Consider the following 24149-nt stretch of genomic DNA (forward strand, 5'->3'; position numbering starts at 1 on the left):
AGAAAGAAAGAAAGAAAGAAAGAAAGAAAGAAAGAAAGAAAGAAAGAAAGAAAGAAAGAAAGAATCAAGATCGTTTTGTTCATGGATAGTTTCTGTCTGTTGCAAACAATGGACGGGTGAAACTCAAAGTTGCAAACCAGTTCAGTCCATCTAGGGGAGGTTCTGGAATGATTTAAATAGCCCTGACAATGTAGGTCGCTATTTTTAAGGCTGAGGTAAGTGTTTGAAAGTGGTTCGCAGAGCCATGATCTCAGATTGGACTTGCAGAACATTAGAATTGCAAGGAGTCTTATGGCTTTGCCTGGGAAAAAAAAGAAGCTGGACCTCTCTACCAGATCACAGAATTTCTGGTTTACAAAAAAATTCTGTCATTCCTTCTGTCTTGGCAGTAGTTGAGCTCCTCAACTTCTAAGTGTATGGGAAATGGTCACTGCTTGTTTCAGCCTCTTCTTGCCAGACTGGAAAGGGAAATTGATTGAGTGTTTGATTCTTTTTCCACTCTAAGTCCTATATTGTTTTCACTAGACTCTGCACTATGCTATACTATTTACTCCATGGAGTTAATATTCTCACACTAACACAAATCATCTTACAGAGGAGAGGAACGAGGTTTGTGGAGGATAGGCATGTCAAGTGATTTGTTCAAGGTTATGGACAATAAATGGAAAAGAGCCTGTTTGTAACCGGGCAATTCTTAACCCCAAGTGGATGTCAGTATTGTGTTACCTGAGATCTAGGTCTGCTTAAAAGTTCTCTATGGAAATTTCTAATTTAATAGAGTGTCCTTCAAATGGTGATGCCAGGCTACAAATGATGTCAGTGGAACCAGCCAATATACTATCATCAGTAACATTGGTAGAAGTTCTACAGAACTGCTAGGGTCCTGCTTAGGAGGGTCTTTAGACTCCAAAGTAATGTTCAGGATGAATCTTGAAGTTAAGTCATCCTTGGGTAGAAAAAGTAAAGACTTCCTTCAAAGAGAAGAATGGCCCCAGCTCCTGGGATTGTGCCTAAGATATCAGAGTAAGTGCATTCTGAAACTGTCAGGGGAAGATGGTTATGAGTCTCTCCTAGGCACCTCCATGGACCATTAGTGCCCCAGATGAAAATTTCTGTGCAGAACACTGTCCTTTCCCCAGTATTACCAGAGCTGCCTGGCCTCTTCTAAAGAACTGATCGTGATTTCTGCATTTCTTAAAGCAAAACAGCCACCATTTTTCTTGCATGTTGACCCACTCTGCTGTCCCACAAAGGCTACCTCTTCACAGTCTTTGTCGAGGCAGGCATGATTGCTCATGCCTGCAGTCTCAGCACTTAGAAAGATGAGACAGGAGAATTGCTGTGAGTTCCAAATCGGCTTAGGTCACAGAGCAAATTCCAAGACAGCCTGGAATATGGAATGAGATCCTGTTTTACAACACACAAAACAAAATGCACTGGTTAAAAAAGACTGCGCCAGCAGTGAGAGAGTGGGTCACTTGGGAATAGTGCCGAGGCTGGTGAACCCTCTGTGGGAACAGAGGGGTAAGGAGGCCTTTAGCGCCTTTCTCCACCTAGCAGAGAGGATTCACCCCCCTCCAAAGGCCATAGAATCTATTGAAGCAGGTCTCTTACTCATCGCACTGCAGAGGATCCCCTCCCTAGTTCTGCCATGTTGTTGATTTTTCTCAAGACATTCCTGGATAGATGCTTTACAAGTGTTTTTGTTTGTTCTTCTTGTACTTTTGATTTGCTGGGTTCTACTGAAGCTTTTGTGACCCACATATTTTAAGTCAACTCATGAGCAGGAAGACATAGCTGTGTCTGATCTTAATTAGTCCATCATTTGGTTTCCTGCCCCTTCACCTAGAGAAGCACGGTTAGCATGATGTTTGCTGCTTCTGTTCTGGTAGTAGTTTCTGGTCTAGCAGTGGTTTCGGGTCGAGCAGTGGTTTCTGGTGCTGGCATTTCATTTTCGGCCGAGACTTTATTTGAAAACATCTTGCTGAATGGTTGTTTGCTACACTCTGGACATACTACCCAGGACCGAATGCGGTATATAATAAAATTCAGCAAATAAAATAGAATCCAAGCTTCCTGCCGCTCCTCATTAGAGTGCCGTGTTTGACATTTCAATTGTATTAGGGAGCCTGTGCCTTTCCTTGGGTGATTAGTATTTCATGTTGTGTGTGTGGAAAGCGGCCAGGGCAGAAAACCAAGGGGGAAAAAAGCCATCCTGTACATGTCCCTCAGAAGAAAGGGCTTCACGGGAGCACAGTATATAATTTAGGATTCCAAGAGAAATCACAGCGTTCCGTATATATGCTTCCTCCCAAAGTTAAGAATAGTGTTTGTGTCACTTCTAAGTCGATTCCAGTTTGGTGGTAAAGTTTTAAACAACCAAATAGACTACATTCACACAGGCCTCTAAGAGCTTGTTTGCTTGGTCCCATCTTAGAGAGCTTTCTAAAGGTGTTCCCTGCTGGCATAAGGGGGAACTGCTGGGGGGATTTTTTTGTTTGTTTGTTTGTTTGTTTGTTTGTTATAAAACCTCAGGGTTGCAGACTCCTCTGTTCTCTCACCTGGGAGAAATTGCAGTTTTTTGTTTTCTTCAAAACCACCAGAGGAAATTGCCACTGCTGACATTTGCATAAGCCAGGGAAACAAAAGAGGTGGCCATGGATTTCCTTTTAATAGTCAATGAGCAAGAAATGGTCCTACCGTGGCATTCTAAATTTACCACTCCTATTAATTTTGTGAACACTTTTAATCCACTCTCTTTATTGGAGGAGGTAGCAAGACTGAAAGGAAGTTAAGGAAAAGCCGTGGAAAGGGGTTTAAATTATGCAAATCTTCCTCTCCTGCGGAGGAGTTACAGGAAATGGGCTTGCATCTCTTGACACAGGTTGAGTCACTAGTTGGACAGATGCGGTGACAGAGCAAGGGCTTAAGGAGAGGTATTGCTTCAGATATTGACCCAAGAGGGGCAACGGGCTGCATGAAAGCCACCACGGAAGGCTTTACAAGTTGCTTTCCCATGCAAGACTTCCAAGCAAGGGAGGCAGATGACAATGGGAACCCCGGCCCTGCCTGTACTCACCCTCTAGGCTGCCCTTCATTTATCACACCAGAGAAAGAGCTTCCTGCTTGGTGGAAAGGAGTCCCTGGTGGCTGCTGCTGCACCGAGAGCCCCTGCAATCAGCGTCACCACTTTCCCCTGCTCACTTTGGTTGGTGACAACCTGGCACTTGGAACCACTGCAGGATCTTAGAGCCTGCCTATATCAAATGAGCTACTTCTGTTTCATCTAAGGAGCTACATGTGACAAGGGATGTGGACTAAGGCTAAAATGGCATTCCTTGCTTCCTGCCAGTACCATGGGTAAGGACTGAACAAGTATTGGGCATTTGTGGGAAGGCAGGGATAAAGAGTTCAAACAAGCGTTTGGTGCTCACTTCAGAAACTAGCTACAGGTCTCCAGTACTGAACAGGGACTATGCAATGCTGACTGTCACAATGGCTTGTCATAGGAACGATGGGCTGTTCCTTTTGCTTTGAGAAGACAGATAAGAGAAACATAGAAACACTCTCCGGTCTTTCCCTGTACTGACAGACAAATTGACTTTGGTGCCTTAGAAAGCAGAAAAGATAATGTGTAAAGGTTTGTTGCATGTTAACAGTGAGGGTTTGTCTAATGTTCTATGACTGACTTTGTTTGGCATGTGGTTACGATAAGCATACATTTTATATTTTGGTCATAGGAATCCAGGAAACTCCAGCTTGCTTTTTTTTCATAAAAGCATAAAACATTTATTTATCTTCATGTGTGTTTCTTTATATAACAATGTGAAATCTAAGTATGTGTGTGAAATGCCTAAATATCTGGCATATCTAGTATGCCTCTTATGATCAGAATTGCAAAGAACATTGAATCAAAGCTTCCTACAACAAAGTTATTTAATTTTACTAACCATTGGTTTTCTATCCATGTAGTATATGAGCATACTTCCCTCATGTGGATTCTATAGAAAATAAGTGCTCTAATGCATACAAGATGCCTAGCATGCTATCTGTTGCAAAGATGTTCTTTGCAGTTGTTCTGTGACCAGTTATGCACACAGCTCACAATTCAGAGGAATAAGACATGAATCCTTGTGCAGTGATCTAAAAAGTATGTTCAAGAGTCAGAGGTGATGATGCTCTCTTTGTTTCCAGCCACAGGACCAAATCTTCGGGCTGGCCGCCTCCCTCAGGAACCTGGGCCTTGAACCAGGTGCCACCCTATGGATGGGAGATGATGACAAACCGAGATGGCCGTGACTACTTCATCAAGTAGGTTAAAAAGACACCAAAGACTTTTGACAATCCTTTTCTAGTTTTGTTTCTTTAAAAAAGATTTTATTTATTCTTTGACAATTGTATATATGCATAAATGTTTTTTGATCATATTGACCCTTTATTTCCTTCTCTTATGCCCCTCCCTCTGGAACCTTCTCCCCAGCATATCCTCTCCTTTCTTTTTCTGTTTCTAATAACTTGCTTTGTTTAATTAGGGTTGCCTACATGTGCATGCATGTGGGGTTATTGGCTGGAGAACTGGATCGTCGGTAGCTCGCTCCATAGCATGCCAATTCTTGCTCACAGCAGAAGTGTGCACTATTAAATACTAGGTCAGTTGCATCCATTGTCTGAAACTAAAGAGTGATGTGGAACTTTGCTCTTTCAAACATTTTCAAGGAAGGATCAAGAATGTTACTGAGTCACCTCCTAAAATCATTATGATTTTTTCATAACACCTCTTACTAAAAAATTCTGTTTGCATATTGGTTTAGATTACACATTTTTGTGAGAGTCTTATTTTGTTTGTGGTAAGTGAATATATGTCACAGAGTTTCTTACTTAAGCCATTTTGGATATATTATTTAGTAATGTCCATGATTATATACTTCTTTATTACTTATCCATTTCCATGACTTTTGTATCACCCTCGTCTCCATTTGCTTCCTGTTGTTGCATTAACCTACTCTGCCAGCAAACAGCTTGGAAGAGGAAAGAGTTTATTTAGCTTACACTTCCAGGTCAGAGTATATCACTGAGGGGTTGCAGGGCAAAACTCAAGCAGGGACCTGGAAAAAGGGAGTGAGGCAAACACCATGGAGGAAAGCTGCTTACTGCATTGTACTCCATGTCTGGCTTAGCATATTCTCTTACACAGCCCAGGTCCACCTTTGAGCCATGGCACCACCCATAGTTATCCGGGTACTCCCACATCCACCGTCAATCAGGAAAATGCCCCTGAAGAGTTGCCTGCAGGACTGTCTGTGGACAGTAATTCTCAGTTGTCATTCGAATCCCTCAGATGACTCCAATTTATGTCAAGTTGATAAAAGCAAGCAGCACAACCCTTCAAAGAAATCTTCCAAGCAGGGCATTGTCACTCTAAGATGGTGACTGCCGAAGAACAAAGAAAAGTCGGTGTCCCAAGATATAAAAGTACAGGAGAAGATTGAACTGTTTGAGTAATGGTTTCCAAGTATCTTTAAGTTCCTACTTGTATTCATTCTCCTGGTTAAATCAAAGCTAGAAATTGGATGTGGTCACTGGTAAGTCACATTTGATCCAGTAATAAGTATTTGACTCTGCTGCTTTTATCTCCCAATAATATTTGGTCTCTTTTCCTGTCCCTATACATTTTCTTATTCTAGAAACCTCATCTAAGTGAAATTATATAACTTTTGTTCTCTTGTATCTGGTTGGTTTAATTTTACATAAAGTTTTCAAGATCCTATCCTATCCATATTACAATATGTGTTAGAATTCATTTTTTTAATGCTGGATAATATTCCACTGAATATATACACCACATTTATTAATTCATCTGTCACAGGATACTTAATGGTGGTTCTGTGAACATGGTTTAATAGATTCTCTTTTGAAGGGATATATGGTATAGTTTAATGTTGTATTTGTTCTACATGTACAAGTCCCTAGATTGCCTAGATGAACACACATGTGTGCACGCATACACGCACACACACACGTTTTCATCCTGTTTTTACTTATTTAGGGTCTAGACCTGGAGTTGTAATGGCAGAACCATATGAAATTGATTAATCCAAGTTAGATTCTAAGCTACACCCTTTAAGATCCTACTACAAGTGGTTAGCAGAGTAGCTGTCTTTATCTAGACGCTTGCAGGTTGGTGAGAAGAGCATTTACACTGTGTGTGTGCGAGAGTCTTTTTCTCCAACACTACTGAAATAGTCTTAATTATAAAAAATTAGTAAAATAGATTTGGGATCAGGAAGCACAGTTGGCCAGAGTCCAGTTATAATTCAGTAGCGATTTGAGAGGAAGGAAAAAATTATTTTTCCTACCACAGGCTATTTCCTTTTTTTTCCAGCCAAGCTGCATATGTATTGATTAGCAAATATAAGATTATATGGGGAGTGGGGATCATTTTTATAAATGTGTCTTTCTAGATTGTTTAAGTCTTTTCTACTCATTACTCAAGCCCACACCCAAGTGAAGATTGCTGGGAAGCCAGCAGGTTGAAAACTCACAGGATTTTTGTGGGTGCTTTCTAGTCTGTAGAACCCAAATCCTTTCTCTTCCCCATAATTGCTGCAGAGGGAAGAAGCCCCTCTTAAGCCCACAGCTAATGCAGGAACTACCTCTTGAGGGTACCTTTTGAAGACTGTGCTCATGCTCATGGAGAAAGAAGCATGAGTATGGCCTTTCGAATCCAGTCTCGGAACAATCAAATGACAGGAACAAAGACCAGTAGTTTGGCTCACATCCCGGGTTCTAAACTGTTGGTTTTGCACAGTTTTTCCACGGTTTTTCTTCTGTTAAGACAATGTATGATGTTATAAAATATGCTGTTTTCCAACATGGCTACAGATGCACTCAGTTGTTTCAGTTAAAGTGATCCAGATATTTGTAGTCAAAACTGGAAAAAAATGAGGCAAAGAAATGTACTTTTATGGTATGAATTGAAACTTTATAAAAGTATATTTTGGGCTTTTCTGATTGATTCCTAGTTTTCTTTCTTCCTGCTTGGCTTTTATGGGCATTGGCATATATCCAAGATACTCTTTCAAAAAGTAGTAACTCAAACTGTGTTTTGCTTGTGAGGGCATCTAGGAACACTGGCTAGTTCTACCTTAAGAATTGCCATTTGGCCGGGCGGTGGTGGCGCACGCCTTTAATCCCAGCACTTGGGAGGCAGAGGCAGGCGGATCTCTGTGAGTTCGAGACCAGCCGGGCCAAAAGAGCTAGTTCCAGGACAGGCTCCAAAGCCACAGAGAAACCCTGTCTCGAAAAACAAAAACAACAAAAAAAAAAGAATTGCCATTTGTTCCCATCTAGATGGGATGGTCATGTGTCAATTTAAGCTTTCTGCTGCTCTGATGCCGGCTGTCAAACTAGAAGAGACAAGTGGTTACTCAAAGAATTTGCTCAGATTGCTGCTACTGGGTTTGAAAACCCAAACCCCCAGCATCATTTGGCCAAAGTTGTGTCATTTTTTTTTTAAAGTACACTTCCATAGTCCTCTCAGAGAACGTGTAAGATGTCTAGAAAGTGCTTGTTCCTTCTCTGTCACTCATAAGTCTGACAAATAACAAGAGTCCCTCTACCTACCGAGTTTTGGCCTTTTGAGAGAGATGCTGCAATTATCAGTTTCTGGGGAGCCCAGGTTTGCATTTCAGAGTATTTTTGTATTCATTAGTACTCTTAGTTAAAAGGACAACTGGGAAACTGATCTATGGTTAGTAATTAGCCCCTTTGCGTTTAATTTTTCGCTTGTTTACATACCTTTTGAAGGAGATTATGGTTTCTTATTTTCTTAGGATGCAAATAGTATCAGCATCAGACAATTGCCTTGGATGGAAGTTCAACTTTCACTGAGCAATGGACCAAATGATAGGAGGAATCAGGCTGTTGTATTCAAAGTTTCAGTCTGATAACCAAATAATAAAAATTCTATCATTATAATCTTTGCAATACATGGCCTAAGATACTTCAAATTTTATTGAAGTTTCATTTACATGTATAATTCCCCCTTATATAGGGTAGGGATGATACACTATTCTCTTTCTTTCTTTCTTTCTTTCTTTCTTTCTTTCTTTCTTTCTTTCTTTCTTTTTTTTTTGGATTTTTGAGACAGGGTTTCTCTGTAGCTTTTTGGTTCCTGTCCTGGAACTAGCAGTTGTAGACAGGCTGGCCTCAAACTCACAGAGATCCGCCTGCCTCTGCCTCCCCAGTGCTGGGATTAAAGGCGTGCGCCACCACCGCCTGGCTAGACTATTTTTCTATAAGGAGTTATTGATCCACAGGGTTAAAAATGGAGAAGGGGTGGAGAGATAGCTCAGTAGTTGAAGGCACTTGGCATTCTTCCAAAGGACATGGATTTTTATTCTTAGCACCCAAATGGTGGCCCACAATCTTCAATAACTCCATTACCAAAGGATCCAGCACTCTCTTCTGGCCTCTGTGGGCACAAGGCATGTGCATAGTATATAGACACACATGCAAACACACACCAAGACACATAAAGTAGAACTGAAAGAAAATGAAGGATACTGACACACATAGGCCAATGTACACTTGCATGGCATCTCATAGTTTGGAAACTAGTAATTTTTAACCTTGCTAGCCTATTAGAATAGCTTAAGAAGCAATAAGATCCTGATGCCCGGGTCTGGGGGTAAAGACGTTTCAGATGCACCCAGGTGACTCCATGGAATAACGACGGTGGCTGCACTGAAGCAGTTCTCTACACCTGATTCTTTCCTTTGACTTCAGCATAGGAACACTATTACCATCTGCCTGCTGATAAAACACAGGCTAATCCAGTGGCATGTCCAAAGTCACATACATTTTCTGAATTAGAATTCATTTTCAACTATGCCAGAACCCTGTTAAGAAAGGACTACTTTCATCGTGATACTTAGAAACATCTGAATTACAGATGTATCTATTTATTTTTTTTGGCCATGCCAATGGTGCAATCTATGCTTTCTTGCGTGCAAACGTGTAACTGCTGAGATGTACCACTAACCTGAAGTTCAGTGTTTGGGGAACAGAGAATATTTTCAAAGAAATATGACAAGCTGGGCACTGTGGTGCATGCCTATAATTCCAACACTTGGCAAGTGATGGCAAAATGCCTGTATTGTCCCCCCAAAACACAAATGAAGGAAATGATACAATACAAAATAAAAGTTTTTCAATACTTATTATTACAAATTAGGAAAGAAGCAGAGCTGAGGATGGAGCAGAGGCAGCTAAAAAGATAGAAATGGCAAGGAAAAGAAAGGGACTTAGGAGAATGTACCATGGTGAGAACTGGCTAAGAGAAGGAAAGGCAAACAGAATAAGAAATGAACAGGAACAAAGCAAGGTAGCTGAAATTATTACTATTCGAGCAGCACTGTGATCTGTAAATTTATGTGTAGATGGAAATGGGTACTGATACATATATAGCTGTGAATATAGATATGGATACAGATATAGGTGCAAATATAGATGCATACAGATAGAATATAGATATTGGTTTATATATAAAATACAGATAGAGATTGTACATAGTCAGTGACCATAAAACACCAGGCATGTTGTAAAGTTGCATGATCTGATGCAAAGAAAGCAGGAAGCTCATGGGAAGCTGGGGAACAGGTTAAGATTGTGAGGAGCCTTGGGCAGGTAAAGCCTATTTTATTCTCTCCAGGCAAAAGCTTCCATACTGATCACTAGGCAGACAGGTGCACATGGACACGGGCACACATGAAGACCAGCACATAGGCTGAATGGAGGTAGACATACAGGCCTATAGACAGAGAGAAGCAAGCTGTCCAAGGCAAAAACAGTCAAATAGCAATAACGATATAACATATTACATCACTGTTTACTTTTCCAGTGCCTTGGACGTTTTCTGTCAGCCATTTTGTGCTGACTCATGGCCCTGGAGGTCTAGTATCCGTCATCTTTTAGCTGACTTATACTGGGTACCTAGTGATGCCATGCTGTCTAAATATACATTGGCTCTTATAGCCTTCTGTTTCCAAGATGTATTCACCTGGGTGAGTTTCTGTTTATGGTACTGCTTTTGAAATAATTACATATTTATAGAACCTCTTTTTCCTCTCAAAGTATTTTAGTTCTGATAAAACCAAATAATTTATTCTAAATAGCATACTACTAACGTTAAGAATATTCTTCCAAGACGTAAGATTTCATGTAATTGACAACCAGTCTTCTGAGGAAGTCAATGCCAACACAAATTCTTTTTCTCACTTGCGCAATAACTTTAGGGTCTCTGGAATTGTAATGGCATAGCTTATCATTATTCAAACTCATGCTCGCACTCATACCATTAGAATCTAAGGACTCAGTTCTTGGAGTCAAATTGGTACTAAACTCCCTGTATCTTAAGACTTTGACTCCCTCTCGGACGGCACCCTAAGTCTGGCAGTGTGCTCTCAGCTCATCTTCCTCCCATCTGTATAAAACCTACTCTTCCTTCTGAAACGTTCCTGGGCTATACTGAGTATTATTTATTAAGCACCAATAACTGCCGAAATTGCCTAGATATGTAAGACACATTGCTGCTTCAAAGAACCCCAGTGTTAAGTGGAAATACAGAGGATAATAATAGATCTGGCTTTAGCAGCAATGGAGGCCCCCAGGAGGGATGCGTGTAGGATTTTTGATGGGAGTGACAGAATTGAAAGCCGTTGCCAAGGCCTTTACCCTCCTGAGAGTCCAACCATCATTTTCAATAGAACCATGAATACATTAGCTTCTGTACAGATTCTTAAGTTTCATGGAAAATGGGAGTACAATATGTTATTTTCCTTTTAGTTCCTAATGGAGTAAGAACAAGCTCATGTGACTGTAAGGTGGGCAAGCTTAATGCATGGGAGAGTCATAAATGTTTCGCTTTCATTTGGGTATAAAAGGAAAAATATTAAAACATAGCCAAAATAAACACGAGCCAGCTGGCAAGCTAAAGAACCGCGAGTCAAGTTGAAGCTGTCAGTTGAGATAGAGGTTGTCAAAGAGACGAAAAAATTGTTTCTAAGCTATATGGGATGCAGGCTGGTTTTGTAAGTTCAAATTTGAGAGACTTTTCCCCCTGGACTCTGACTTTCTAGCCACATCACCCTGTATGTGTCGGGGGAAAGAGTGTCTCTGCGTATGTGTATTGGGTAAGACACACCATTCTATTATTCTACCAGCAATTCCCATGGCGGGCAATTAAACAGAACTACTGTCTCCTTAATGCGATAGAATTCAATTCTGAGTCCTGAATAGTGGAGTTAGTAATGAGCTGGGGAACCGTCCACTTTGTTCTCCAGTTTGGACTCGGCCTAACTTGGAAAGTGTTGAGCCATCCCTCTCTGCCAATGTCGTATCTTTCCACTGGTCAATGGGAAATGCATTTTCAGCTCATCTGTCTCCAGGAGAGAATTATCCGAATAAGTGCCAGTAGCTTGCATCTTCTCGCTGCTTTCTTATCTATCCCAGCAGAACACAGACAACTCAAGGCGAGAGGATTTGGTCATCACAGATATCAGAGACAGAGACCTCACCTCATGCACCTGTGAAAGCCCCTAGCCTTCCCTCTAGAAGTTAGCTGATCCAATTCAAATGTCCCAATGAGAGAAGTAATTGATTGTCTGAGGACACTATTTGATAGTTGTAAGGCTATTCTTTTATTTATTTATTAAAGATTTCTGCCTCCTCCCCGCCACCGCCTCCCATTTCCCTCCCCTCCCCCAATCAAGTCCCCCTCCTTCATCAGCCCGAAGAGCAATCAGGATTCCCTGCCCTGTGGGAAGTCCAAGGACCACCCACCTCCGTCCAGGTCTAGTAAGGTGAGCATCCAAACTGCCTAGGCTCCCACAAAGCCCTATTCTTGCAACATTTTTCTTCCAAAGTTTTATAAGACTCTGACTTATTTTGTATTTGGAGATCTTTCCCTGTTACTCTGTGATAAATTCCCTTAAATTTTTCTCTGTTTAAAAGTTACTGTCAAATGATAAGAGTTATTGTGGTCATGTTGCCATTGTGCTAGAGTATATTATAGCTTAATACAGATATTAATTTCCTGCATTAAGCCTACATGTTTAACGCCCAACAAAGGCCAAATGAATTTGATTAGATTAGACATGTTGTTACCCTCAGTTTCTAGCAATATAGTTCTAGTGGTCTCAGCAGAATTTTAAGACGTGTCCATGAAGGGAATTATCAAAGTTGTGGGACTGAGGAGACAGCTTAGGCAATAGGCTAAGTGCTTGCCTTGCAAGCATGGTGACCTGAACTTGATCCCCAGAATCCAAGTAAAAACTCAGCCAGGTATGGGTGTGTCAGTATATATGCTTGTAATCCTATTGCTGGGCAGGCAGACCATTTCAGCCAAACTGTGAGCTCCATGTTTCATTAGAGTGCCTGTTTCCAAAACAAGATGGCGAGTCATGGCGGAGGAGGTCAGTCACTAACTTCTGGCCTCCACAGGCATACATATACACATTCATGCACATATGCACACATACACACACACACACAAAACACACATACATACATAGAGAGTGTGAGAGATAGACACACAGAGAGAGAGACAGAGAGAGAAGATATTTGTTTATGGTATCTGAGTGTTAATGTGTAAAGATTTAAATACCAAAAAAAGAGGAACTAACAATCTGTTGTAGGTGAGACACTACACTGAATTTGTTAGATTTCTTTCTTCTTTTTTTTCTTTCTTTCTTTCTTTCTTTCTTTCTTTCTTTCTTTCTTTCTTTCTTTCTTTCTTCCTTCCTTCCTTCCTTCCTTCCTTCCTTTTTTTCTTTCTTTCTTTCTTTCTTTCTTTCTTTCTTTCTTTCTTTCTTTCTTTCTTTCTTCCTTCCTTCCTTCCTTCTTTCCTTCCTTTCCTCCTCTTCCCTCTCTCTCTCTTTCTTTATGAAGAATTATGAAATAGAATACAAACTATACACAGTGAGTTCTGCAGACACAGTCAATAATTACCTCATGGCAAGAACAAATGGCATTCTGTTCAACAAATTCCTGAGGATTTCAAGCATCTAGTCATGGGGAAGGAGGCATACTGTAATTTTGGAACGGTGGGAACAAAGTCAACGTGGTGGTGTCATTACATGAAATGAAAGGTGATTATGTTCCCTCAGTGCACATGCTTCCGGGGCTGCCATTAAGGCTGCTGATTCCCTTCCTTGGAGCAGATTTGTTTTCTTCTGAATCTGACAAAGCACCTATGTGCTGAGTTAATAATTGCTGCTCCCAGCTGGAAGGTAGGATTTCTAAGCCGATGGTAGGGCTTTAACAGGGAGGCTTAGAACGGACACTATCATTCCAGATCTAACTTGGCATCAAGGCCAGAAGCTCGACCTAAGTAGACTTTTCCTGTACCCAGCTGGTTTCCTTTTTGTCTTGAAACTTCGCTGGTATAGTTGCTGTGGCCTTCACTGAGGACAAATGCCTGAAATACTTGGCTTTTTTTTTTTGTCTTGTGGGTCAAAGGATCACATGACATTTTAATTACCCAAAGTTCCTGGGGCCACTTGACCACAGCAGAGTTGGAGCACACATGTTTAGCCCAAGCTGTAAGAAGCAGGTTAGTTCCATGCCCTGGGGTTACCTCTTTCATCACCTATGCTGACTGTAGCCCTAGGGGGCTACATAAGGTGGCTCACCAAGTCCATTTGGCTGATGAACCTGTGAAAAGTAAGAAGCACCTGGGCAACCAGGTTTCTGTCACAGCCTGTAATTGAAATCCTAGCTCGGGGCTGCCAGCCGCCCTTGGTTCTTTTGACTCACCTTTGAGCCCTTTCTGACTGAACTGAAGCAGGCCTTGCAGAGAGAAATTTTCATGTCACTGCCTATGTCTGGCTCACATGCAGAAACTCCAGCCTGTGCCAATTTCCAAGTGGGTGTTTCTGGCAAGTGGGCTAGCTGCACTTGAGAATCACCTTTGTGGCAGGTGCTTTGCCATTATTCTTTGCCCTCTTTCATAAAAGGAGATAGAGAGCAAGTGACAGAGGAGGGTAATGACACAGCACCTTATTACTTTTCTCCAAAGAACGGGAAGCTTCAGTCCCTGTCAAGCCTTTATCTACCCTGAATCTCTTCTCAAAGCCTAGATAAAGCCTTGTTTTCAATGGCCAGTTTCTGGCAAAGAGCCTCTTCAAATAGACAGGTCAGAAACACCAGTGTGTTTTATGCCATTGGACACTCTGACCAGTCCACATCAAGAGTTTTGTGCCCTCCAATTTCATGGAGCGGGCCATTCTCTGTTCCAGAGCACACAGTCTGGGCAGAGAAAGCTCACATTGAAACGACTTGGGAGGCCCTCTAAGACAGGTGATGACGGGTGGCACTGAACATAAATCAGAGGCTGCATAATCTGGGAGAACCACTTCTGAGTGAAAAACCCACATACAGGTGCTAGGAAAAGGACCTTGGTGTCAGGCTCTTCCTTTTGAGCCTGGGACCTTTGTGAGACCATGTAATTGTTTCTCTGTTTTAGAATTTGCTATTTAACACCATTGTGTAAAAGAATAAACATTTTGCTTTTTAACGTTAATTTTCCTTGGCATCCTTATGCTGTACGGTACATTTTCCACAGGTACATATGTGCGAGCAGTTAGCTCATTTGTGCAGTCGGTGGGATTGCGTTGGCATGTTACAGCACTCATGTGTGGATGCCTTCCATTGTAACTAGAGTGTTGGAGATGCTGCAAAACAGACGCTTTGACTGTTGGCTGTCCGTGTTTTGTTTTTCATTTGTTTTAGTCGTATTATTTTAAGTTTTCTTATTTTTTCATTTCTCTTTGTGTGTGTGTGTTTGTGTGTGTGAGGGTGCACATGCATGTGTGTTCCTGTGTGTGTAGAACAGAGGATGACCTTGGGTTTTATGAGACAGCATGTCTCACTGGCCTCAAACTCGTCCACGTTAGGGTAGGCTATAATCCAAGCACCTGGGAGTTGGGGATAGTCAGTATGCATCACCACACCTGGCTTTTTTTTTAAACATGACTTCTGAGGATTGAACTCTGGTCCTCAGGCTTGGAAAGCAAGCCCTTAATTTACTTACTAAGCCATGTCCCCACATCTGTTTTTGTTCTAGTTGTGTTTTCAAGACAGGTTTTCTCTATGTAGCTGAGACTGGCTTTGACCTTGTGACTTTTGTGCCCTGAGTTTTCTGTTTGTTGGGATTGGAAGCAAGCAATGCTGTATCCAACTTTGCTTTTCGTTCTTGATATGAGCACATTCTCCTAATGTTCCTTCACTTTGACTTTGCTTGTTAGTGAGGAAGATCTAGAAGGAAAAAAAATTCTGAGTTGCTCTGTCTTTCATTTTCCTTCTCTGTTCAGTGTAGTAGTTTGTAAATACAAGGACATGTAGGACTAAGAAAGAATCTGACAGGATTCCTAGCTTGTCTATGTTTTTAGAAGGCCACATATGAAAAATTATATGGCCTTCAGTCCTTATCTGCAACCTCAAGTCGTGATTATTACAAAATTCAGATTACATATGTCTATCTCAATAAAGACCTGGCAAAGAAAAACATCCGCTTGGCTGTTAACTCAGTCTTTATATCCTGTCAAGGATATATTGTCTTCCTCTGCCCATCATCCTGAATTCTGTTGTCCAAGTCAGTGAACTACTTATATCAATAGTGATATAGCAGGTATTTTAGGATCTGAAAGTTATCTGTTGTAGCAGATGTACCTTAGTGTGTTTCTGTTGCTATAGTGTTAAAAGTGGTTCCAAGAAATATGTAAGCAAACAGGTGTTGGTGCATACTAATAAAACTTTATTGATAAAAACAGAATGGGGTCCATATTAGACCCATGACCTGTAGTAACTTTCTGATTCCTGCTGTAGAACATGCTGCACTTGAGTCCGTTCCCCAATTTTTAATTCACCAACTGATAAATCTTCATAAATCTCATCTGAAGTGGGGGGGCACCATATGCTTTGTATGTGAAAGGAATTAGAGCAGCGGTGGCTAGGAAAGTTATTTTTGCTGCTTGTGCACAAAGCTAAAAATGGACCACTTGTCTTCTGTCAGTTCTTACATGGAACATCTCTGACCTATCTCCAAAGAGTGTTCTAGGAATATTAACGCAGTTCACCACAGATCTGAAACGTTTAATATGCAACCGCCCTACTTCTCCCCTCTTGCTTTTGGTGGGTGCTCAGATGGAGGAGATCTGTTGATCACAGGGTTCACAGCTGCTCCCCACCTCCAATCAGCACCTTCATAGGAGGGTGCTGGGGGGAGATGGGAAATGATAGCAGTGGGGTTGCCCAGTTACAATGGCATGCCGAAGTCAAGTGCAAATAATTATTAGGGAGATGAAAATTACATAGCAACTTCCTCTTACTAATGGTCTACAGAGAAACAGCACCATTGTGTTTTCCAAAAGTTAATTGTCCATGGTGTTTGAAAAAAAAATCTGCTTATTACCCTCCTAGAATTCTATGAAACTGCAGTACAAAGGTTCCCAGATCACTTTGGGTGATGTTCTGTTCCACGCTGTTCTCCCAGTTTCCAGGACGCCTTCTCCTTCTTTTGTTCCAAGCTCATGGGAAGTTCCTTTTCAAGTTTCTTTAGGTGGTTCTTTTTAGTTCAACATTTCATTTCCAACATTAGCAAGTCAAAATTTCTCCTTAAATGCCACAAAAAATGGTAAAGAATCCCTGGCTATAAATATGTGGATAAGTATTTGATTTCTGTCCAAAACTTACCAGAGAATAATTACTGTTCACCTGTAGGAGCTAAAGGAGACGCAGGATGATTACCTTGCACTTCCTAGAATACTCTTTGGGCAGTGAAAGTAGCCAAAAGCTTTTGTTGTACAGACATTGATGTGGATGCATGTATAAGCATGTGACTAGATGGCTGGAGCAATAGGACTATTTCTGGAACATTAGTCAAAAATCAGCGAGTGATTTAGGTTTAGAGAAAATTAGCAATCTCCTTACCTTACACATACAGATGCTTCACTACCACAATTTAGGCATTTACGTGAAGCATACATTCTATAATAAGACACCAAGAGTTCATTAAAGCCTTATTACTGGTTCACAAATTAGGGTGGCTATTTACCCCCTTTTCAAAACTCAGGATGTAATGAAAGCATCTTTCTCCGACAAGTATGATTGCAGTAAGTTCAAACAAGTGGCGTCAAATAGTAAGGTACTAAAATTGAAGTGAAACCACTTGTGCTAGGATCCCAGCTCCTCTCCAGCAAACAAGTAAATGGAGAGAAATAGTAAATCTATATTAATGTACTTTTGGTGTGCTGAAGAACTTTGGTGACTTATGTTTAAATGCCCCAAATTAAAATAACTTCTGGTGCCTCTTCTGGTGTATATATGTTAACAGAACATTGTATGCATAATAAATAAATCTTTAAAAAATAACTATATTAATAATGGATGTATATAGTATATAAGGATTAATTTACAACTTCTATAATGCAAATTCATAGAAGTAGAGATTTATAGGAGTACAGTTATCACTTGAACACAGAATCTGATAACTTAAGGATATTCTACATAATCATTTTGGTAATCACAAAGACCAAAGCAATCACTATGGCCATAGGCATTTGTGGAAGCTTCTAATTAGCCTAAGCCCAAAGTGCCCACCTTTCAAGTATGTGTAGCATCATTCCTGCCCAACCCACTTGAAAGTGAAGGAGTGGGACTAAGAGTCAACTAATTTCAAGAAAAAGAACCAGAGAGTAAATATTTGAGACTTTGGAAGCCATTTGATCTCATTTACAATGACTTAGCTTTTTTTATCTAATGAAAGAAGTCATAGATAGGAAATAAATGACTGGGCACAGTTGTATTCAAATGAAGCTTTATGGACACGGAAATTTGAACTTTATTTCATTTTTATTCATTGTAAGGGGCTATTTTCTTTGAATCATTGAATTTTTAAAAAAGACAAAACCAAACAAAACAGACCACAACCCAAAAGACCTTGGATTCAGTCTCCCATATGGGTGTTGCTTGGTGAGAACAAACAGCTATTTATCCCAGATAGGTCATCAACACAGGCCAAAGAAATGATTCTGTCCAAGTCAAACTTGGTGGACTAGTATGTGTAATCAGGGTCACTAACAAGAGCATGAATGGTGGGTTACATAAGAATCATGATCAACTTATGGCCAGCCCAACCATGGAAGACAAATCTCTCTCTTCCTAGCAGTTGTTAACCACTTTGTATACCCTTGGTTTGGGACAACGTCTCACATCTTCTGTGCTGACTGATGACTTCCCCATAAGACTTTTGTACACCACCTAAGTCTGTCTTCCCTCCATGAGGGAATGTTAATGAACCCAATCTTGTGAAGGTCTCCTAGGCCCGCCCACAGTCACGACTGCTCTGGTGTCAAGATGGTAACAGCTGTGACATGCCTGGAGGACAGTGTGCTCCTCTGTGTTGGTCTCAAACAAAATCATTATTAGCTCACAGGTGGCTGGTAAGATTTTGGCCCATGGGTTGTAATTTGCATATCCTGTTCTAGATAAGCTCTCCAAATGCCTTCTAGCTCAGTAATTATTTTCTTTCATAATTTTTCCTGGGTCACCTTCATTCCTGGCTTCCTCATCACCCCTAGTGAGATGACCCTGAACTGACCTGTTTGCTCAAAATCCTTAACCTTCCTTGCAACAGAGTATTGGGAAGTCATAAAAATCTCTTTTCTTTACATTTGTACATCAAATTGATATAATATCTTGTTTGCCACAAGGCTCTTTGGAAATATGGGATAGAATGCTGTTAAGTATTAAATATAATGATTCTCCCACATACCATTATTAGAAATTAAAGATATGACTTCAACTCTGCTGGCATGACTTATAGAGTTAAGTTCAAGCTCTGTCATGTTGCTAAGCAATTCTTCTATTTATATTCACCTTTATCAGTATCTTTTTGCTAGCTCAAATATTTAGTAGACTAGAACTGTCTTAGAATGATGTATTTCTTAAAGACCTTATTTTTCAGCCATTGGACAGAGTGCCATTATGTAAATGATTGAGTTATTTGAAATGTGGACTTAAAGATCTTCAGGATCAGAGGCTGACCCTGAGGAGAGAAAAGGCAGATAGAGCTAAATAGTAAGGAGCAACCAGGGGATAGGCAATGAAGCTTACAAATCCCTGTAAAGAACCAGTTTGACTGGATGTCTGCAAGCAGATAAAAAGAAAACAACTTGGAAAAAGTAAAATTCACAGGGTTATTGGCGAGCAGTGATCTGTCATGAAATGAAAAGAAGAAATTGCAAAGTGATCTGCTCAAATGGGTTTTGGCAGTTTTTGAATTTTTGTCCAGATATCTTTAGCACTTTTAATCCCACCCTTTCAGTTCCTTATGGCTAACTGGACAATCCACAAAATAGGAAACTCACAAGTTCAGATAATTTTTGTTACAGATGATTGTTATAATTATTCTAGCATGGTAGTTTGAATGTAATTTATTTCTATAATCTCTTAGAGAGTAGCACTATTAGGAGGTGTGGCTTTGTTGGAGTAGATATGGCCTTGTTGGAGGAAATGTGTCACTATGAGGAAAGGCTTTTGAGGTCTCCTTTGCTATAGCTGTGCTCAGTGTCAGTTCAGTTATGGTTGCTTTCAGGTCAAGGAGTAAAATTTTCAGCTCCTTTTCTAGCACCAAGTCTGCCTGCATGCTGGCATGTCCCACCATAATAATAATGGACTAAATTTCTAAATTGTAAGCTACCCAAGGAAATGTTTTCCTTTATAAGAGTTGCCATGCTCATGGTGTCTCTTCAGAGCCATAGAAACCCTAACTAAAACAAAAGTTGATATGAAGGACTGGGGTATTGCTGTGCTAGACCTGACCATGCTTTTGTTTGAAGGAATATGGACATTGGGATTGTGGATTAGAAAAGCAGTTGAAGGCTTTAAGTGCTACTTAATGGGCCACACTAGTAGGAGCATGGAAGACAGTGGTGCTGAGTGTGATTTGATTGACTGTGGGGGTTTGCTCAAAAGGTTTTAATATGTGGCCTAGAGATCATTCTTGAGATATTTTGGTGAAGAATAGGGCTATTTTTGCCCTTGTCTGAAGAGTTTTTCTGAGTCTAAAGATTGGAATTAATGCCATTGGCAGAAAAGTCTCAAAACAGCCTACTGTAAACATTGTCAGATGATTATTAGTGTTAACTCTATTGAAGATTTATAATGAAATGGAGCCAGCTGAGAAAGAAAAAAATACAAAACGTAAAGTTTGAAGAGAAAAAGAACACCAGGAATAGGAATCAAGTTAAGTCCTATGTTCAAGAAGATAAACAGATTAAGAAATGGGATAAAGGGAGTGGTGACCTCAGGGAAAGATTTCACCCAGCTAAATTTCCAACTTGTGAAAAGAAATTTAAAAAAAACTTAGAGACAGGTGTGGCCGTGTACCCTTTTAATCCCGGCACTGGGAAGATATGGGCTGGCAGATTTCTGAGTTTGAGTTTGGTCTGTAGAGCAAAACAGAACAGTCAAGCTTAGGCACTGAAAGAAACCAGCAAAGACAGAAAGTAGGTAAAGATGGAATTGAATGTGGGGGCAGAACTTCTATTGAGAAGCAGCCAATCAAATTTCCCTATTCTTTTAAAATCAGGTCTTTCGTTTTCTTTTTTTTAATTCTTTTTTTTTCATTTTTTTTATTTTATTGAGAAAAGGAAAAAAAGTTTCAGCCTCCTCCCAGCCTCCCACTGCCCTCCCCCTCCTCCCAACTCCTCTCCCCCTCCCTCTCCAGTCCAAAGAGCAGTCAGGGTTCCCTGCCCTGTGGAAAGTCCAAAGTCCTCCCCCCTCCGTCCATGTCTAGGAAGGTGAACATCCAAACTGGCTAGGCTCCCACAGAGCCAGAACATGAAGTAGGATCACAATCCCGTGCCATTGTCCTTGGCTTCTCATCAGCCCTCATTGCTCGCCATGTTCAGAGAGTCCGGTTTTATCCCATGCGTTTTCAATCATAGTCCAGCTGGCCTTGGTGACCTCCCAATAGATCAGGCCCACTGTCTCAGTGGGTGGGTACACCCCTCGTGGTCCTAACTTCCTTGCTCATCTTCTCCCTACTTCCGCTCCTCATTGGGACCTTGGGAGCTCAGTCCAGTGCCCTCCAAAATATATAGAGAACTCAAGAAACTAGAGTTTAAAATGCTAATTAACCCAATTAAAAAATGGGGCACTGAACTGAACAGAGAATTCTCAACAGAAGAAGTTCAAATGGCCAAAAGACACTTAAGGTCATGCTCAACTTCCTTAGCAATCAGGGAAATGCAAATCAAAACAACTTTGAGATATCATCTTACACCTGTCAGAATGGCTAAAATCAAAAACACCAATGACAGCCTTTGCTGGAGAGGATGTGGAGGAAGGGGAACCCTCATCCATTGCTGGTGGGAACACAATCTTGTGCAACCACTTTGGAAATCAGTGTTTCGGTTTCTCAGGAAATTCGGGATCAACCTACCCCTGGACCCAGCAATACCACTCCTGGGAATATACCCAAGAGATGCCCTATCAAACGACAAGAGCATTTGTTCAACTATGTTCATAGCAGTATTATTTGTAATAGCCAGAACCTGGAAACAACCTAGATGCCCTTCAATGGAAGAATGGATGAAGAAAGTGTGGAACATCTACACATTAGAGTACTACGCTGCGGTAAAAAACAATGACTTCTCGAATTTTGCATGCAAATGGATGGAAATAGAAAACACTATCCTGAGTGAGGTAACCCAGACCCAAAAAGATGAACAGGGGATGTACTCACTCACAATTCGTTTCTAGCAATAAATAAGGGTCACAGTGTCTACAATTGGTGAACCTAAAGAAGCTAAATAAGAAGGTGAACCCAAGGAAAAACATATAGTTATCCTCTTGGCTATGGGAAGTAGACAAAATTGCCGGGGAGAAAATTGGGATCTTGTGGGTGGGGTGCGATGAGGGTAAGGGGAAATGGGGAGAGAAAAGTGAGAAGGGAAGGATGATTGGGATAAAGGAAGGTTGAATAGGGGAGCACGGAAGCACAATTCTTAGTTAAGGGAGCCACCTTAGGGTTGGCAAGAGACTTGACCCTAGAGTGGCTCCCAGGAGCCCTAGGCGATGGTCCCAGTTAGTTCCTTGGGCAGGTGAGGATAGGGAACCTGAAATGACCCTATCCTATAGCAATACTGACGAATATCTTGCATATCACCATAGAACCTTCATCGTTTTCTTAATTACAAGTTATAAGAATGCCTTGTATATTTTAGATCAAATTTGTTTCTCATTTCCTAAAAGATTTTACAGTTTGCAGCCCCTCACTCTTGGAGTGCTACAGGAGAGGCAATTTGAAGTTGAAGGCCCTTGCCAATGTATACTTGCAGGAGCGCCACTGACTAACAGTCCCCACAAGCATACAGAGACCTAACCAGCTGCCTCCCATGACTTAGTTCCCTCTGTGTGACCAATTCATCAAAGTATAGTCTCGTGTGTTACTGTCCCAGAAGTAAAAACTGAGTAGAGTTTGACATTAGCTGTCATCTGCCCTGAATTTCAATTTTCAGCTCCTTCAATACTAACATTTGCTCCTGGAATCTGGAGCAGCCCGAGTGAGTGGCACAGCTCACAGTGACACCCTCCCCTTAGGGATTATTCTTAATCCATGCCTAGATTTGCCACTTTAGCTACCAAGTGCCCCTTGGGCTAAGCACCATCATTAGCAGTTGATAAGATTCAGAATCTATGAACTCCAGAGAGTCCATTTCTGAAGGATCAGGAAATATTGTCAGGATCGCTTCCACTCATCTCCTGTCTCCTCTGAGATACCCTTTTCTTTCCTTTGAGGCCAGCCTGCATAATGCAGCCTCTCCATCTTCCTGGAAAAATAGTAGCCATCTGGTGGTCCAACGTTGAAAGTGCCTTTGGCAGCATCAAGGAAATCACAATTACTGGGAGACCTAATGTTTCCAGGAGAGACAGTGATACCAGGAAGATTTTTAATTGCCACTAGGAGTTCTGTGAGCAAACAATCTGATTTTTCATCTCTAAGTCAAAACCATGCCTCATGGTTTCAGATGGTGTCATTTTCTACATCTGTGTACATTTTGTCAAATGGAGCCACTCACAGGTGGCACTTGGGAAATTCTCCATATATTATAACATACCTTCTAGGAGTTCCAGGAGTTCTGGACCTAGAATTAGAAGTCATAAAAGAAAGAGAGTATGCTGTAGTTTGACAGTATGTCGTCCATCCAGCCAGTTTCATGAGTTTGAAATGCTGAGATCAAAATTTGAAATGTGGAAAAAAAATAAATTAAGCAATCCCATAAGAAAATCAGGACCCAGTTGTTTGTTTTGTCTTTGAAATTGTTAAGTTGTAGTTGGTATGGCTTGAAAGACAAATAATGGTTGGGTAATTTTGGCAGCCCCACCTTCTCCGCACGAAAGCTGTGCCTACCTGTTCAGTTGCTGAAAAATGCCAAGGAGGAGTTCTCACCTACAGAACTCCATGGAGGTGTTTATGTACAATTGCCTGGTCTTTATCTTCATGTTGTCCACATTACTTTCCATTTCTGTTGATTTTTACAAATACTGCTTCTGTTACTGTAAAATTCTGTTACTGTAAGTGATCTTTATTAATCCTGTGTGACAGAGAGAGAGAAAGGCAATCAGTCTTCACACGCCCTTAAACTTGGGTGTTTGTGGGGGGTATGGGGGAGGAATGGGAGTGGAAGGCATGTGCATGTGCAGATACCTATGTACATATTTCAACACGTGACAATACTAATGATCAACCTTGTGTGTTATTCTTCTAAATGCATGCACATTGATTTTTGAGATGGGATCTGTCACGGGCTTGAAAGTGATGGATTCAGCTAAACATGGTAGCCAGCAAGCTCCAGACACATCTCCCTAGCTCCTCAGCATTGGGATGATTAATGTGTGTCACCATGCCTGGCTTTTGAAAACAAGGGTTCTAAGGATATAGCTCAGGTCCTTAAGCTTCCACGGCAAGCGTTTTATCCATGGAACTACCACTCCAGTCCTTTGCTTTGCATTTATGAAAATTCTTCCATTCAGAATAAATGCCTTTTATCTATTTCCAATAATTACATGGCGAATAGACATAA

At 41.0% G+C, this 24149-nt stretch overlaps 1 protein-coding gene across 5 annotated transcripts in view; it reads left to right on the forward strand.

The window, feature by feature from the left end:
• Window positions 1-24149, forward strand: part of Frmpd4 (FERM and PDZ domain containing 4) — a 653313-nt gene that overhangs the window by 387344 nt on the left and 241820 nt on the right. For all 5 annotated transcript variants that reach the window (XM_026784757.1, XM_026784756.1, XM_013350579.2 and 2 more), the window contains exon 2: window positions 4195-4311. In XM_026784757.1, the coding sequence (XP_026640558.1) occupies window positions 4195-4311 (117 nt within the window). The remainder of the gene's footprint in view (window positions 1-4194; window positions 4312-24149) is intronic.

This window comes from Microtus ochrogaster, chromosome X, assembly GCF_000317375.1.
Source record: "Microtus ochrogaster isolate Prairie Vole_2 chromosome X, MicOch1.0, whole genome shotgun sequence".
NCBI classification, from domain to species: Eukaryota; Metazoa; Chordata; class Mammalia; order Rodentia; family Cricetidae; genus Microtus; species Microtus ochrogaster.